We start from the raw sequence: 17,828 nt of genomic DNA on the forward strand, positions 1-17,828 counted from the left end.
AGCCACCATCTACAAAACGGTAATCAGATGCCCCCGCAGCAACCAGCCTGACAGGGAGACTGCTTGCAACCGAGCGGCCCGTCCTTTTCTGGCTTATCCCCGGGTTTGCTGGGCTGTCCCTTCTCTTCACTAGATGGACTCGGTGCCCGTCGGTGATGTTCATTTGCAAGTTCTCCACCGCACGGGCCCACTCGCTGCCTGGCAAGTAGGCGTGAGGGGATATTCATGCATCTTCTGGCTTTCAGTCCCCACCTCCCCCACAACCCCTCGGGCATAACCGCTGCGCCAGCTGGGGACTTGGCCACCCCATCTCGGAGGAGCTGTCATTGGATCATCAGACCAGAAAGGGTTCTTCCTTGCAAGTCTCTGAACCTGACTCACTGGTGTAAGGCAAAAAGAACAAACGAGGATACCGGGCCCTCTGAGGGATCCTGGAGGACCAGGCCCATGCAGGGGAGGTGCGCACAGACACAGCCCCGGGCACTGCCCACGTGTGGACACGACACCGGAGTGGCCCCTCAGCCCCTCTCCGGACCTGCTTCTCTGCGGCCCTTTCCCTCGGGCGCTAGCTGCTAACTAGACTGGCTCGGCCAGGGAGGTGTGAAAGCTAGTACCTGGGCCTACAGGCGGAGGTGGGGGGGGAGGGCTGGCCTCATGCTGCGGGGGGGGGGGGGGGTCCTCAAGCAGAAGAGGGGCTTCTGGTGCTGCTGGGGACTGAAGAGTCCACGCGGAGGCAGATAAAGAAGGCACATACCGCTCCGAAAAGCTAGGCTTCCTTCGCACGCCCCTGACACTTTGGATCAAGGTGGGGGGAGTGACGTAGCTTGGGCCCATCCTCAGGAATGCGCATGCCCAGGGCACCGTGGTCACAGTGCAGGTGTGCCCCGAATGCTGCTGCAGCCAGGCGACTCTCTAAGAGTACAAGTCCAGAAGCTTCCTGGACGGCTTTTCTAGAGCAAAAGGGCGTCCTTGACCAGAAGGGAGGTGTCCCGTGGCCGGGCGGTCTGTGGTGTCCCGGGAAAACACCGCCTTGCTTTTTCTATGGATCTTCCCATGTGGCCTGTAACTCCAATGCATGCGACAATATTTTGCCCATAAATACATTTAAAAACTTCAAATACATACCTATAGATCCACCTGGATAGACCTATATTTCAACTGGTGCAAAGATTCTAACCTGGGAAATGGTGTCAGTCAGGGCCAAGGAGTCCTTAGACCAGGTCACTGCTCAGCACAGCATGGGGACCAGGGGCTACGTCATCACGACCTTGCTCAAGAGCATTTGCTAGAGATGTTGTTCAGACAGCATGCGAGCCAGGCCTGGAGCTCAGTTACAACGACTTTATTCACTTTTCTAAGGACCTGGGTCTGGCATTTACATTACAGGCAACCTCAGAAGAGTGGACAGCAGGTGCTATGTCTGGTCTGGAAGGAATTCTCTCTCTGTTCCCAAGCTCGTGCTCACGGATCGCGTCTCTTACCACGGCTACTCCTCGGGAAGGAACCGTTACAACACAGCGAGGACGGGAAGGTTTGTGGGCAGAATGCAGTTCTAAAGAGTGAGAAACGCAGAACCTGAGGATGTGGGGACCGGACCCCTGTCACGTCCCCCTCAGAGGTCTCCCTGGGGTTCGGGAACAGATTCCACCTCATTTTCGTTGCGGGACCCGCTTGTGACATGGATTTCAACCGTGCTGGCGTCGGAACCTGGGGAGGAGAAGAGGGTCTCTTGTCAGCAACTGATGCAGGACCTCGCGGCCACTTTCTGCCCCTTTGCCCCAGCGTCTGCCCTGGGCAGCCACGTGTGTGTCTCAGCAGAACCGCGTGGATGCCACAGACCAAACGGAAACCAACTGTGGGCCGACACGGGGGCTTCGGGGCCCTGTGCTGTCGGACCGGGGAGCACGGGATCACGGCGCGCTTGGGTGACCATCGGGACAGCTGCCACGGGGGTGGGGGTGGGGGGTGAAAAGGTCACCAGGGCCCCACGGGGCCCACACGGAGGAGACCGCCAGCCTCTGTCACACGAAAACACCTCCAAGTGGTCTTTTCATGCTTGCTGCCACGTGGTTCCAGGAAGAAGAGGCGGGTGAAAGCAGAATGATTCCTCCCAGAAGAGGAATCTTGAAGATGTGTTCAATCGTTCTGGTAACACACCTTCCTTCAGAACCTGGGGGCGTCCTTGGGAACAGACCTCAGAACTCTTTTCTCATTCTGCAAGTATCTAGGCGTGCCTCCTACATGCCAGGTTCCGGGTTGGGTGTGGGCCACTGAGATGAAGACAGAAAGAAGGGTGGCCTTCTCAACTGCGCATGGGGCAAGTGAGTAGCCTTCACAAAAACCTCCAAATCCCAAAGTCCCTCCACCAGTGGACCTTGCCGGTCAGTGTAGTCTCCACTCGCGTCCCTGTCTGTTCACTCCCAACGCTCAGGCACACTGGCCTCTCTCTCGCTCCCAACTCAGTCCTGCCACAGGGCCTTTGCACAGTCTCTTCTGCCTGTAAAGCTCTTTTCCAGATTTTCTCATGGCTCCCTTCTACACTTCACTCAGATCTTAATTCAAATGGCCCTGGGAGAACCTCATCCTCAGGGAGAAATCCAGGACACCCGACCTGAAATCACTCCGCTGCCCCGTATGGCTCTGTTTTTCTCCATGGTATTTGACGACCCGAAAGATGATATAATCGTTTGTATTTTTCATTCTGTCTCCGCTGCTACAGTGGAAAGTCCCGTTAGATGAGGGATCTGCCGTACTCACCGTGGTAGTGCCTGAAACAGCACCTGGCACATGGAATGTGCTCAATACACAAGTACTGAACGGATAAGCACAGGGCAGCAAGTGCCGTGCCATCAGCAGGGTGCAGCACCAGCGTCCCGGGGAATTGGGACTGATGAGTAAGAAGGACGGCGGGAACCAGCACAACTTAAAAAAGAGACAACGTGCACAGCTGTGGGGAACGCGTAAGGGAGAAAAGAACACTCGCGTTCTCTGGAAAAGACAAGGCAACAGGAGAGCCGTCTGCGGAAACGCCTCGGAAGGCCTGGGTTACGGGAGGACACGCCGATGTGACCGAGAAAGACCCAGCACGGTGCTGCAGTGGCCTCCCCCCACCGCACTCCGACCTTCCTCCCGGTGCCGGGCGAACGGGAAATCTGGGAAGAGACACTTCCAGAACCGCATTCCTGCCGGAGAAGCTGGTGGCACTTCAAAAAGACCGCATTTTCACAGGGTCACCCGCTGTTTATGAGGACACCCTGAGCTCGTGGGAACTTGTCTGTGTGACTTCTGCGGTCCTTACAGAGACTGCAGGGGAATATCGCACGGTGGCTTGTGATCAAGGTCCGGGCTTTAGACATTTCCCCGTGACCTCACACTTTGGGGCTTGCTCTGGATCCTGTGGCTTTCTCAGAGTTCCGGGTTCTTTCATCCTCCCCCAGAGGCCCCGCAGAGGAAATCCATTTGCACCGCGACAGCTTTCTCAGATGCCAGTGCTGCTGAAGCCACGGCCCCCGAGTCCAGCCCTGCCTGTGCGGACTTCAGTGGGTCCGGCAGGCCTAGACCTCCATGGATCCTCTCTTCTGCTCACGAAGGTCTCCAGAGAGAACACGCTGGCCGAGTGAGCAAGTCTCTGAGAAGATTATCCAATGAGGCTATTGGGGGATTGGGACGAATTCCATTGGGTGCAAAGGGCAAGTACCTGACGAGTGTCCCTGCAGGAAAGGCAGATGCCCACAAGCTCGTGGCGCCCAAGGGCCAGCCCCCTTCCTAGTGACTCGCGAATGACCCTTGCAAGCCCCAGACAGGTGCTTGGGAACGTCGCGGCCCCATGGAGACCGGAGATTCGGGAAGTCACGTCACCTGTTGCTCCCGGATCCCCTGAAAGCCCGCAGCCCTCGGTCAGAAAGCCCCGTCAGTGGGCACCCATGAGCCACAGAGAACACAGGGCACCAGGGCCTGGATCTCCTTCAAGTGTTGAATTGGATCCAGGGAGCACAAGAGTCGGAGCCCCGGGCACACTCTCTTCCACACTTCCCCAGCAAGTGCCATCCACAGGGCCACCTGGTGTTACATTCAGGAGAAGGGCGAGTGACAACAGGGAACCAAGGGTAAGACGGGGAATTGTGGGAGCGAGAACTGTGGATGACACAAGGGAATACAGGAGGGAACAGGACTACGGGAAAGAACGGGAATTCTGGAGAGAATGGGGAACTATGGGGGACAGGTGGAACCTGGGGGAGAGACGGAGTTGTCAGGGACGGTAAGAAATTAGGGGAGAGAGAATTGGGGGAGAAACGGAATTGGGCGAAACGGGCAATTGTGAGAAGGAATCATGGGGAAGAACAGAGTCGTTAGCAGAAACAAAATTTTACAAGAGAGAGGACGTGGAAGAAAACAGCACTGTAGAAGAAGACAGACTTGTGAGAGACCATGAGGAACCCAGAACTGTGGAAGAGAGCGGGGACACTGTGGGAAAGAGAAGTGGGAGAGAACTAGGCTATGGAGAATACGGAGAACTATGGGACAGACAAGGCGCGGTAGGCCAAAAGGGATTATGGAAAACAATCGCGGGAGAGAAGGAATTGCAGGAGGCCAGGGACTGTGAGTGAGACAAGGAGTTACGGGAGAGGAAGTGGAATTGTGGGACAGAAATAGAATTATGGGTCACGATCCCAGCCGGGGTCGTGGGATCGACTCCTGCATGAGGCTCCTTGCTGAGTGTGGAGCCTGCTTAGGATTCTCTCTCTCCTCCCTCTGCCCCTCCCCCCATTCACACTCTCTCTCTCTCTCTCTCTCTCTCTCTTAAAAAAACAATTATGTGAACAAAGGGATTATAGAGAAAGGGGAATTGTGGGAAAGACAGGCATTGTGGGAAAAAGGGAATGGTGAGAAAAATAGGGCACCGTGCGAAAGACGAGAGCAGGGCAGTGGAAGGGGAACTGTGGGAACAACAAACGGTTAGGAGAGAAAGGGTATTGGGAAGAACGAGGGAAACTGTGGAAGAAATGGATCATGGCAGAGACAGGAAATAGCGGGAAAGAACAATCTTGGGGGATGATGAATTGTAACGTAGACGGGCAGTATGTTTTTTGGTTGGTTTTTTTTTTTCGTTGTCCACTGATACTTTTTCAAGTTTTTATTTAAATTCCAGTTAGTTAACATAACTACAATACTAGCTTCAGGTGTACGATATCGTGATTCAACACGTCCATACAACACTCTGTACTCCTCACAACAGGTGCACTCTTTAATCCCCATCACGTATTTTACCCACCCACCCATCACCTCCCCTCTGGTGACCATCCGTTTGTGCTCTATGGTTAAGACCCTGTTTCCTGGTTGGCGTCCCACCCCCTGCTTTTTTTGGAATTGGTCTTTCTCTGACTCATTTCTTTCGCTCGGCATAATACTTCTCTAGCTCATCAAACGTGTTTGAAGTTGCAAATGGCAAAGTTTCAGTGGACACTTGGGCTGTTCCCATAACGTGGCTATTGTAGACAATACTGCAATAAACATCAGGGTGCGTATATCCCTTTGAGTTAGTATTTTTGTATTCTTTGAGTAAATACCTAGTAGTGTGATTGATGGATCATAAGGTAGTTCTCTTTATAACTTTTGAGGAACCTCCATACCGAAAAACACAAAGTTAAACACCACGAATTTTCAAAGATGCACTTGATGTTTATTGCAGCATTATTTACAATGACTAAATTAGGGAAGCGACTCAAGTATCCATCAACAGATGAATAAGGGCATGGTATATACACAAGATAAAATATTTAATTTCATTAAAAGAATGAAATCTTGCCATTTGTAACAAAATGGATGGAGCTAGACGGTATAACGCTAAGTGGAAAAAGTCAGAAAAAATACCATATGATTTCACTCATCATAGAATTTAAAAAACAAAACAAACGGGGGGAAAAACAAAAACATCAGACTCTTAAATATAGAGAACTGACCGAACCAGAGGGGAGGTGGGTCGGGGGAGGGGTGACAGGTGAAGGAGATTGCGAGGACACTTCTGGTGATGAGCGCTGAGGTACAGAATTGCTGGATTACTATGCTGTACACCTTAAACTGACACTGTAATTATATTGGAATTTAAAAATAATAAAAGTATTAAGTCAACAACCAAAAACAAAACACAGCAAACTCTGGGCGAGAACAATGAAGTGTGAAAAGACAAAGGGTTATGGGAGAGCAAGACCCGTGTGAGAAAAGGGGAGTTGTGCGAATCAACAAAGAACCGTGGGAGGCCAAGCAGTGCAAGAATGACAAGAAATCGAGCGAGAAGAGAGCTGTGGGACAGAAGAGGATTATAGGGGAGACAGGGCACTGTGCATAAGACAAGGGATTACTGGAAAGAAACGATTTTCATTAACAAATGGCATTGCAGGGGGGCGGGGGAGGGTAGGTGCCTGGGTGGCTCAGTTGGTTAAGCCTCTGACCGTAAAAAAAGAAAACTTCTTTTACTTATTTTGAGAGAGCGAGAGCTTGTGCACTCCCGTGGGCGTGCAACTGGGGAAGGGACAGAGAGAATCCCAAGGAGGCTCCGCACAGTCAGTGCAGAGCCTGACGTGGGGCTTGAGCCCCCAGACGGTGAGATCATGGCCCAAGCCCAAATCAAGAGTTGCATATGTACCTACTGAGGCACCCAGGCACCCCAACTCTTAATTTTGGCTCAGGTCATGATGTCATGGTTGTGAGATCAAGCCCCGTGTTGGGCTCCAAGCTGAGCATGGAGTCTGCTTGGGATTCTCTCTCTTCCTCTCCCTCTGCCCCACCCCCACATACTCTGAAAAAAAGAAAAGGAATTGCTGGAATATGGGGTTAAAGCAGAGAACCTTGGGAGAGGGCATCATGGGAAAGACCAGGGATCACGGGCATCAAAGGGGAGTTTTCGGGAAAAGGGAATTCTGGGACAGAGAACTCCGGGTGAACATGGAATTGCAGTAATAATGCAGAGTTTTAGAAGAAAGGGGAACTGTAGGAACAAGAGGGCTTATGTGAGACAAAGAACTGGGGGACAAAATACGGAACTGTGGGAAAAACAGTATTACGAGACAGATGGGAATAGTGGGGAAATGAGATTATGGGGGAGAATTATGGGAGACACAGTTAATGTGAGAAAAGAGGAACAGAATGTGGGAAAAACAGGATTGCAAGAAAGATGAAACGTGGTCAAAATCACACGTATTGAGAAAAATGCAGACTTCTGAGGGCCAACAGATTCCCGAATTGTGGGAGAAAATTGTGGGCAACGGAAGGAAAGAAGGACTTGTGAGAGCAATAAAGTATTATGGGAATGATAGCGGATCATGGAAGAGAAAGGGCAACTGTGGGAGACTGTAAAACAAACTCTAGGAAAACTGTTTTGTGGGACAGATTAGGAACGTGGGAGGGACAACAGATTATAGGAGAAAAATAATTAGATTGTGGGAGAGGTAAGCAATTGTGAGACCAAATAAATTAACAAGGAAACAAAAGGCAACACGATATAAAACAATCACCAAGGAAAATGGAGATTTGTGCCAAACAAAAAAGACACCAGGATTGTGAAAGAAAAGAAGGAATTTTGAGGGATAAAAAGGGTATTGTGGGAGAGACAGGGAATTGTGAGAAAAACATAGGCTCATGGGGGAGAGAAGGAAATTTGGGGAGACAGTTATGAGAACAAGGAATTATAGGAGAAACACGAAATTGTGTGACAAAATATCGTTGGGAAAGGAATTAGGAAAATAAAGCATTGTGCGAGAGAATGGAAAAATGTGGAATACACAACTTTGCTACCAATGAAACTATGAAGAATAGAGAACTGTTGAGCCAATCGAGAAGAGGCAGAATGTGATTTGTGTGGGAATGACAAGGGATCGCAGGAATTGTTAGAGAAAAAAAGAAACGGGGAAAAATTGTGGGAGGATAGAGAGCTGTGGGACAAGGACTGGATTGCAGGGGCTAGCGAATGGTGGGAGAAGGAACTGGCTGTACTAGAAGTGGGGAACCGTTGCAGAAATTATAAGGATTATAACTGGATTATAAGGAAAGCAATGGGTTCTCAGGGAGGTGAGGACTAGAAGTCAGAAGGAAAAGGGCAGAGTGGGGGAGAAGCAACGGATTATGAGACAGGCCATGAATGGGAGAGGAGCAATGGATTGTGGGAGAAGCCAAGACGGGAAAGGATTGTGTAGAGTTCGTTAATGGTGCTTAAGCAAGGCACTGTGGGAAAAGCAATGTATTCTGGGAGGGTCCAAGATGGCGGAGAAGCAAAGGATTGTAGGAGGGGCCAATATGGCAGAGAAGCAAAAGATTCTGGTACAGTCCGTTAACAGTGGCTAGGCAATGAATACTGGGAAAAGCAATGGGTTGTGGCAGAGACCAAGATGGCAGAGAAACAAAGGATTGTGAGAGAAGCCAAGATGTTGGAGAAGCAAAGGATTCTGGTAGAGACCGTTAGCAGGTAGGCAATGAACTGTGGGAAAAGCAATGGACTGTACGAAGGGCCAAGATGGCGGAGAAGCAACGAACTGTGGGAGAAGGAATGGATTGTGGGAAGGGCCAAGATGGCGGAGAAACACAGGATTGTGGGAGAAACCAAGATGGCAGAGAAGCAATGAACTGTGGGAGAAGCAATGGATTGAGGGAGGGGCCAAGATGGTGAAAAGCAAAGGACTGTGGGAGAGTCCGTTAACGGTGCAGCAAAGCACTGTGGGAACAGCAATGTATTCTGGGAAGGGCCAACATGGCAGCGAAGCAAAGGATTGTGGGAGAGTCCGTTGATGGTGGCTCAGCAACGCACTGTGGGAAAAGCAATGTATTCTGGGAAGGGCCAAGATGGCAGAGAAGCAATGGACTGTGGGAAAAGCAATGGCTTGTGGGAGAAGCCATGATGGCGGAGAAACAAAGGATTGTGGCAAAGTCTGTTAAGGGCAGTTAAGCAAAGCACTGTGGGACAAGCAATGTATTCTGGGAAGGGCCAAGGTGGTGGAGAAGCAAAGGATTCTGGTTGAGTCCGTTAATGGCAGCTAGGCAATGAACTGTGGGAAAAGCAATGGATTGTGGGAGAAGTCAAGATGGTGGAGAAGCAATGAACTATGGGAGAAGCAATGGATTGTGGGAAGGCCAATGGTGAAGAAGCAAAGGACTGTGGGAAAGTCTGTTAACGGCGTTCAGCAAAGCACTGTGGGAAAGGCAATGTATTGTGGGAAGGGCCAAGATGGCAGAAAAGCAATGGATTGTGGGAATGGCCAATGGCGAAGAAGCAAAGGACTGTGGGACACTCCGTTAATGGCGGTTCAGCAAAGCACTGTGGGAGAGCAATCTATTGTGGGAAGGGACAAGATGGCGGAGAAGCCTAGAGGGCGGAGAAGCAAAGGATTCTGGTAGAGTCCGTTAACGGCAGCTAGGCAATAAACTGTGGGAAAAGCAGTGGGTTGTGGGAGAAGTCTAGATGGCGGAGAAGCAATGAACTGTGGGAGAAGCAATGGGTAGTGGGAGAAGTCAAGATGGTGGAGAAGAAATGAACTGTGGGAGAAGCAATGGATTGTGGGAAGGGCCAAGGGCGGAGAAGCAAAGGACTGTGGGACACTCCGTTAATGGCAGTTCAGCAAAGCACTGTGGGAAAAACAATGTATTCTGGGAAGGACCAACATGGCAAAAAACCATGAACTGTGGGAGAAGCAATGGGTTGTGGGAGAAGTCAAGATGGTGGAGAAGTAATGAACTGTGGGAGAAGCAAAGGATTGTGGGAGAGTGTTAACGGCTGTTCAGCAAAGCACTGTGGGAGAAACAATGTATTCTGGGAAGGGCCAAGATGGCGGGGAAACAAAGGATTGTGGGAGCGTCCAATAACGGCTGTTCAGCAAAGCACTGTGGGAAAAACAATGTATTCTGGGAAGGGCCAACATGGCAGAAAAGCAATGAACTGTGGGAGAAGCAATGGGTTGTGGGAGATGTCAAGATGGCAGAGAAGCAAAGTACTGTGGGAAAAGCAATGTATTCTGGGAAGGGCCAAGATGGCGGGGAAACAAAGGATTGTGGGAGCGTCCGGTAACGGCGGTTCAGCAAAGCACTGTGGGAAAAACAATGTATTCTGGGAAGGGCCAACATGGCAGAAAAGCAATGAACTGTGGGAGAAGCAATGGGTTGTGGGAGAAGATGGCAGAGAAGCAAAGCACTGTGGGAAAAGCAATGTATTGTGGGAAGGGAGAAGCAATGGACTGTGGCAAAAGCAATGGGTTGTGGGAGAAGTCAAGATGGTGGAAAAGTAATGAACTGTGGGGGAAGCAATGGATTGTGGGAAGGGCCAATGGCGGAGAAGCAAAGGATTGTGGGAGAAGCAATGGGTTGTGGGAGAAGATGGCAGAGAAGCAAAGCACTGCGGGAAAAGCAATGTATTGTGGGAAGGGCCAAGATGGCGGAGAAGCAATGGACTGTGGGAGAAGCCTAGGTGGCAGAGAAGCAAAGGATTCTGGTAGAGTCCGTTAACGGAAGTTAGGCAACGAACTGTGGGAAAAGCAGTGGATTGTGGGAGAAGTCTAGATGGCAGAGAAGCAATGGACTGTGGGGAAAGCAATGGCTTGTGGGAGAAGCCATGATGGCGGACAAACAAAGGATTGTGGCAAAGTCTGTTAACGGCAGTTCAGCAAAGCACTGTGGGAAAAGCAATGTATTGTGGGAAGGGCCAAGATGGCGGAGAAGCAATGGACTGTGGGAGAAGCCTAGGTGGCAGAGAAGCAAAGGATTCTGGTAGAGTCCATTAACGGAAGTTAGGCAACGAACTGTGGGGAAAGCAATGGGTTGTGGGAGAAGTCTAGATGGTGGAGAAGCAATGAACTGTGGGAGAAGCAATGGGTAGTGGGAGAAGTCAAGATGGTGGAGAAGTAATGAACTGTGGGAGAAGCAAAGGATTGTGGGAAGGGCCAAGGGCAGAGAAGCAAAGGACTGTGGGACACTCCGTTAACGGCAGTTCAGCAAAGCACTGTGGGAAAAACAATGTATTCTGGGAAGGGCCAAGATGGAGGAGAAACAAAGGATTGTGGGAGCATCCGGTAACGGCGGTTCAGCAAAGCACTGTGGGAAAAACAATGTATTCTGGGAAGGGCCAACATGGCAGAAAAGCAATGAACTGTGGGAGAAGCAATGGGTTGTGGGAGAAGATGGCAGAGAAGCAAAGTACTGTGGGAAAAGCAATGTATTCTGGGAAGGGCCAAGATGGCGGGGAAACAAAGGATTGTGGGAGCGTCCGGTAATGGCTGTTCAGCAAAGCACTGTGGGAAAAACAATGTATTCTGGGAAGGGCCAAGATGGCGGGGAAACAAAGGATTGTGGGAGCGTCCGGTAACGGCGGTTCAGCAAAGCACTGTGGGAAAAACAATGTATTCTGGGAAGGGCCAACATGGCAGAAAAGCAATGAACTGTGGGAGAAGCAATGGGTTGGGGGAGAAGATGGCAGAGAAGCAAAGCACTGTGGGAAAAGCAATGTATTGTAGGAAGGGCCAAGATGGCGGAGAAGCAATGGACTGTGGGAGAAGCCTAGGTGGCAGAGAAGCAAAGGATTCTGGTAGAGTCCGTTAACGGAAGTTAGGCAACGAACTGTGGGAAAAGCAGTGGATTGTGGGAGAAGTCTAGATGGCAGAGAAGCAATGGACTGTGGGGAAAGCAATGGGTTGTGGGAGAAGTCAAGATGGTGGAAAAGTAATGAACTGTGGGGGAAGCAATGGATTGTGGGAAGGGCCAATGGCAGAGAAGCAAAGGATTGTGGGAGAGTGTTAACGGCTGTTCAGAAAAGCACTGTGGGAAAAACAATGTATTCTGGGAAGGGCCAACATGGCAGAAAAGCAATGAACTGTGGGAGAAGCAATGGGTTGTGGGAGAAGTCTAGATGGCAGAGAAGCAAAGCACTGTGGGAAAAGCAATGTATTCTAGAAAGGGCCACGATGGCGGAGAAACAAAGGATTGTGGGAGCGTCCGGTTCAGCAAAGCACTTTGGGAAACGCACTGTATTTTGGGAAGAGCCAACATGGCGGAGAAGCAATGGCCTGTGGGAGTAGCAGTGGATTGTGGGAGTAGCCAAGATGGCAGAGAAGCAATGAACCGTGGGAGAAGTCAAGCTAGCAGAGAAGCAAAGGATGTGGGAGAAGCCAAGATGGCGGAGAAGCAATGAACTGTGGGAGAAGCAATGGATTGAGGGAAGGGCCAAGATGGCAGAGAAGCAAAGGATTGTGGGAGAAGTCAAGCTAGCAGAGAAGCAAAGGATTTGGTAAAGTCTTAACGCCAGTTAAGCAAAGCACTGTGGGACAAGCAATGTATTCTGGGAAGGCCCAAGATGGCAGAGAAGTAATGGACTGTGGGAGAAGCGAGGGGTTGTGGGAGAAGCCAAGATGGTGGAGAAGCAAAGGATCATGATAGAAGCCAAGGGTTCTGGTAGAGTCCGTTGACAGCAGCTAGGCGATGAACTGTGGGAGAAGCAATGGATTGTGGGAAGGGCCAAGATGGCAGAGAAGCAATGAACGGGTGGGAGAAACAATGGGCTGTGGGAGAAGTTAAGATGGCACAGAAGCAATGGATTGTGGGAATGGCCAAGATGGCAGAGAAACAAAGGATTCTGGTAAAGTCCGTTAAAGGCGGCTAGGCAATGAACTGTGGGAAAAGCAACGGATTACGGGAAGGGTCAGTAATGGCGGAGAAGCAAGGGACTTGGGGAGAATCAAAGGACTGTGGGAGAAGTTGATAATGGTGGTGAAGCAGTAGACTCAGAGAAGCAAGGGACTATGGGAAAGGCCAAGATGGCAAGAAGCAATGAACTGTGGGAGAAGCAAGGGGTTGTGGGAGAAGTAATGGATGGCTTAATGCATATGGAAAGAACGAATAACCGCATTTAAAAATTTTCTGGGGTTCCTAAGACAGAATCCAACCAAGTTTAGGTTTCTGAGAAGTCCCATTTTTCTTAACTTTTAGTCCCGAGGCAAATTTCAATTCCTTGTGAAGATATTTTACATGACCCTGTCGTAAGAAATTACACACAGATCCCCTCAATGGAAACTTGCCACAGTCGCAAAACATGATCATCAAATCAATTTTCCCACACCAGGTAGTCCTCTAAGCAAACCTACAGTCTGTACTTAAAAGCCTTATGTAGGCCTTTGGGGACACAGATAAAATGCAAGCTCTTTAGCAGAATCTACAAAAGTCCTTCATCATCTGTTCCCAGGCTGCCTCTCCGGATCCGGAAAACCCATGACACCATGTCGTGCTGAGGCCACCCCAAACCACATGTAAACATTCTGCTCTGTGTCCCTGGGCTTTCTCCTCTCCCATTCAGGTCTCCTGTGCAACACCACGTCTGAACATCTCCAGAAACTCTCACCCATGCGCCCCAAACCAGCATACATAGCTGCATTTTCTGCGTTTAACACCTCACATTTTTCACAACAAAAAATAGCACTGTGGGGGCACCTGGCTGGCTCAGTCAGTAGATCATGCAACTTTTGATCTCGGGGTGTTAAGTTGAAGCCCCATGTTGGGGGAAGAGATTACTTAAAATCTAAACAAATAAGGGGCGCCTGGGTGGCGCAGTCGGTTAAGCGTCCGACTTCTGCCAGGTCACGATCTCGCGGTCCGTGAGTTCGAGCCCCGCGTCAGGCTCTGGGCTGATGGCTCAGAGCCTGGAGCCTGTTTCCGATTCTGTGTCTCCCTCTCTCTCTGCCCCTCCCCCGTTCATGCTCTGTCTCTCTCTGTCCCAAAAATAAATAAACGTTGAAAAAAAAATTAAAAAAAAATCTAAACAAATAATAAATAATAAAATAATAGCACTGTCTTACTTCTAAGTTTCATACATGATACTTCTCAAGAACACTCACTCTCCTTGACCAAAACGGTGTTGACCATACAGCAGATGCTCAAAACTCCTTTGTTGAAGATCAAATTAACTTACATTAAGTGCCTAGTAAGCACCTGACACCACGTCAGATATGTACTAATGGAGGTTCAAGGTGAGCCTATTGGCCTTAGAGCAAACTTCAAAGTTGTAGATGCTTCAGAGCAGGACAAATAAGTCCATTCATCACAACAGTACAAATGGAGAGACCTGTGTTTACTGCTTTGAATTACATATCTGGGCCTTTTCTCACACATGTAACAGTATTTTCTGCATTACACATGGTTCCCTGTTACTGAAGAAACCTTTATTAAAGCAGTTGGGGAAAAGGAGGAAGGAGATGCCCAAGACTAAGCCGGATCTCAACCCCAAGATGGCCTCTTTAGAAGACATGGCTGCCGCTTACAGCAAGCAGCACGTGGCCTAGGGTAGAATACCCAGAGTCGGTTGTGGGGGAACCACTCTGCCTGGGCTGTTACCCTACATGTGCCAACACCTCTTTAGCCCAGACTGAACTGCCTTGGTAGTTTAGATGCAGCCTAGAAATTTGCACTGTTTTGCTTCTGAATTCCACTCCTTACCAACATTTGCCCCATTTTCCCCTCAAACTATGAGTACGTAAGATTATTTATCACTAGAGTTAGAGTTACTGAATGTCAGCACCACTGAACACAGCATACGATCTATTTGATCTTATGAAAAATTACCATCGTCAGCACCCTGTTAGAGGTAAACAAATCCTAAGTGAGGTTTGCCAGCAGGGCTTCTTGTCAGCTCACCTGGACGGGGCCGAGTGAACAGTCCTGTGCCCAGATGCCACTAACCCTTCATTGAAGCTACCATGACAGGTCTTGCCTGGCAAATCCATTCCTTATACTTCCCTCATATGTCACCTAGCTTCTGATAAGCTTAATAAACGTTGCTATTATTCAAGGACAGAGAACTTAACTCCTTACGCATTCTTAGCACCCAAAATGTTCAAGATCTCAACTCTTTTTCCCCAGCTCTACTGAGATGTCATTGACATAGTACCCCAACACTTACATTATTAAGAATTCTTTCAATCTTTTACCTAATGACTCTTATTTTTCAGTTAGGCCTTCAGTTAGCCATGACCTGCATGACCTACATATTTTGCATCAAAAATCTGTAATTTGACATCATCATTATAAGCAACCACTGAGCACTTATCATATGGAAGGGTCAAGCTTTGGGTATGAATGCAAGACGGAGAATGGAATGCATCGCAATACTGGTAGTGAACATGCATTAGTTCAACGTGCTTTCAAACAATCTCAAAGTAACACAGTGGGAAGTGGAAGGAGCTTCAGGGTCTCAGTGGAAAGAGGAGAGGTGAGGTGGCCTCCTCCCCGAAGAGCATTTGTGAGAATCAACCCACTGATCCAAAGAAGAAAGTGCTCCAAACATGTGGTCTCTCCTTGTAAAGAATTTTCTATCTTGTTACTCAATGCTAACAGTAACATATTTAGTCAAGAAGAATCTTCTGAGGGGTTAAAATCTAAGTACAGGAGGGAGGATAAAATCAATGTTATCATAACAATAGTAACGGACATTACTCATTACTCATCTTGATTAGAATATAAGTGAGCTTATTGTAATAGTAAATTCAGAATATAGAACAAATGATAAATTATCAGGTTGTAATAGTTTAATGAAAAACATATGATGTATGTATTAATAGATATATGTGAATATATATAATTATAAAATTTATGTGATAGGTTTCATAAATGGCAATCTTTAGAGAAACAATTATTTGAGCCTTAACTGGTACTTTCTTCCTCCTTATCAGTTGGGTTAGTGGACATAACCCCAAATAAGAATAGGAGTTTAAAAAGGGAAACATAAGGAAAGAAGATGTATACATTGATAAGATAGGTTGATGGTACGAGGAGAAAACTTCATAAGAACAGAGTGCTAAACAGCCAAAACGCTGTGATAAAAAGTCAACTTTTACAAAGCGAAGACTCACAGATAACACAAACAGAAAAATCAATAAAGAAACAGTGGTTTTGAATGACACACTGGATTAGATGATCTAACAGATACATTCAGAACATTCCATCCTAACACAGCAGAATACTCTTTTCAAGCGCACATGGGACATTCTCCAGAAGAGATCACGTCAGACCACAAAACAAGTCTCGACAAATTTAAAAACAATGAGGTCATACCATGCATCTTTTGCAACCACAACACAAGGAAACTAGAAATCAACCACAAGAAAAAACCTGGAAAGAGCACAGATACATGGAGGTTGGATAATCTGCTAGTAAATAACGAATGGGTCAACTAAGAAATCATAGAGGAAATCACAAATACATGGAAACATGTGAAAATGAAAACACAGTCCCAAATCTTTGGGATGTAGCAAAAGTTATCCTAAGAGGCAAGTTTATAGCAATACATGCCTACCTCAAGAAGAAAACTCCCTGACAAAAACAAAAAACAAAAAACTAACCTTATAGCTAGAGAAGCTAAAAAAAAGAACAAACAAAGCCTAAGGTCAGTAGAAGGAAGGAAATAATAAAGATTAGGGCAGAAACAATGACCAAAAAAAAAAAAAAAAAGAATACATCAATGAAACCAGGGGATGATCCTTAGAAAAGATCAACAAATTGATAAACCTGTAGCCTGACTCATTCAAAAAAAAAAAAAGAAAGAAAAAGAAAAAAAAAGGACTCAAACAAAATCAGAAATGAAAGAGGTGAAATAACAACACTGAGTACAAAACAGAAGAGATTATAAAAAACTACATGCCAACAAACTGGACAACCTAGAAGCAATGGACAAATTCTTAGAAACATTACCTCCCATGGGTACCCAGGTGGCTTAGTATGTTAAGTGTCTAACTCTTTATTTTGGCTCAGGTCATGATCTCATACTTCATTTGTTCGAGCTCCACATTGGGCTCTGTACTGACAGCACAGAATCTGCTTGGAATTCTCTCTCCCTCTCTCTGACCCTACCCCTCTCATGCTCTCTCTCAAAATAAGTAAATAAACTTAAAAAAAATCTTAAATAAAATTTTTAAAAAGCAATGCTTTAAAAAAAATCATTAAAACTCCCAATAAGCAAAAATCCAACATGAGATAGCTTCACAAGTAAATTCTATGAAACCTTTAAAGAAGAGTTAATACCTATTCTCAAAGACAACGTAGAAGAGAAAGGATAGCTTCCAAATTCATTCTGAGGCCAGCATTACCCTGGTACCAAAACCAGATAAAGATACTACAAAAAAAAAGAGAATGAGAAACCAGTATCTCCGGTTAACATAGATTCAAAAATCCTCAAAAAATACTGGCAAACAGAATCCAACAATATATTAGAAAAATCATTTACTCCGAGTGGGATTTATTCTCAGACACAAGAGTTGTCCGGGATCTGCAAATCAATGTGATACATCACACATCAACATATATGATCATCTTAATATATACAGAAAAACCATCTGACAAAGTACAACATCCATTTTTTTTAATGCTAATTTTTGAGAGAGAGACAGAGTGTGAGCAGGGAGGAACAGGGAGAGAGGGAGACACAGAATCCGAAGCAGGCTCCAGGCTCCGAGCTATCAGCACAGAGCCTGACATGGGGCTCGAACTCCCGAACTGTGAGCTCATGACCTGAGTCAAAGTCAGCCAGTTAACTGACTGAGCCACCCAGGTGCCCCTATAACATTCATTCATGATAAAAGCTCTCAACAAAATAAGTTTAGAGGGAATATACCTCAACATAAAAAAAAAAAAAAAAAACCCATAGCTAACATCGTATTCCATGGTGACAAATTGAGAGCTTTTTCCCTAAGACCAAGAACAAGACAAGATTTCCACTCTCACCGATTTTATTCAACATAGTACTGGAAATGTTAGCTACAGCAATCAGATAAGAAATGAAAGGCATCCACATCGGCAAAGAAAAAGTAAAACTA

At 47.4% G+C, this 17,828-nt stretch overlaps 1 protein-coding gene across 3 annotated transcripts in view; it reads right to left on the reverse strand.

The window, feature by feature from the left end:
* The window catches only part of GPR143 (G protein-coupled receptor 143), a 66,143-nt gene that overhangs the window by 16,136 nt on the left and 32,179 nt on the right, over nt 1-17,828 (reverse strand). Inside the window, exon 8 of one of the 3 annotated variants that reach the window (XM_027050616.2) lies at nt 194-1,707. The exons of 1 other annotated variant lie outside the window; for it this stretch is intronic. In XM_027050616.2, the coding sequence (XP_026906417.1) occupies nt 1,613-1,707 (95 nt within the window). In that variant the 3' untranslated portion in view covers nt 194-1,612. Of the gene's footprint in view, nt 1-193; nt 1,708-17,828 lie in introns of those variants that run through there. One more of the 3 variants, XM_027050617.2, reaches the window with a different exon arrangement.

This window comes from Acinonyx jubatus, chromosome X, assembly GCF_027475565.1.
Source record: "Acinonyx jubatus isolate Ajub_Pintada_27869175 chromosome X, VMU_Ajub_asm_v1.0, whole genome shotgun sequence".
Taxonomy (NCBI): Eukaryota; Metazoa; Chordata; class Mammalia; order Carnivora; family Felidae; genus Acinonyx; species Acinonyx jubatus.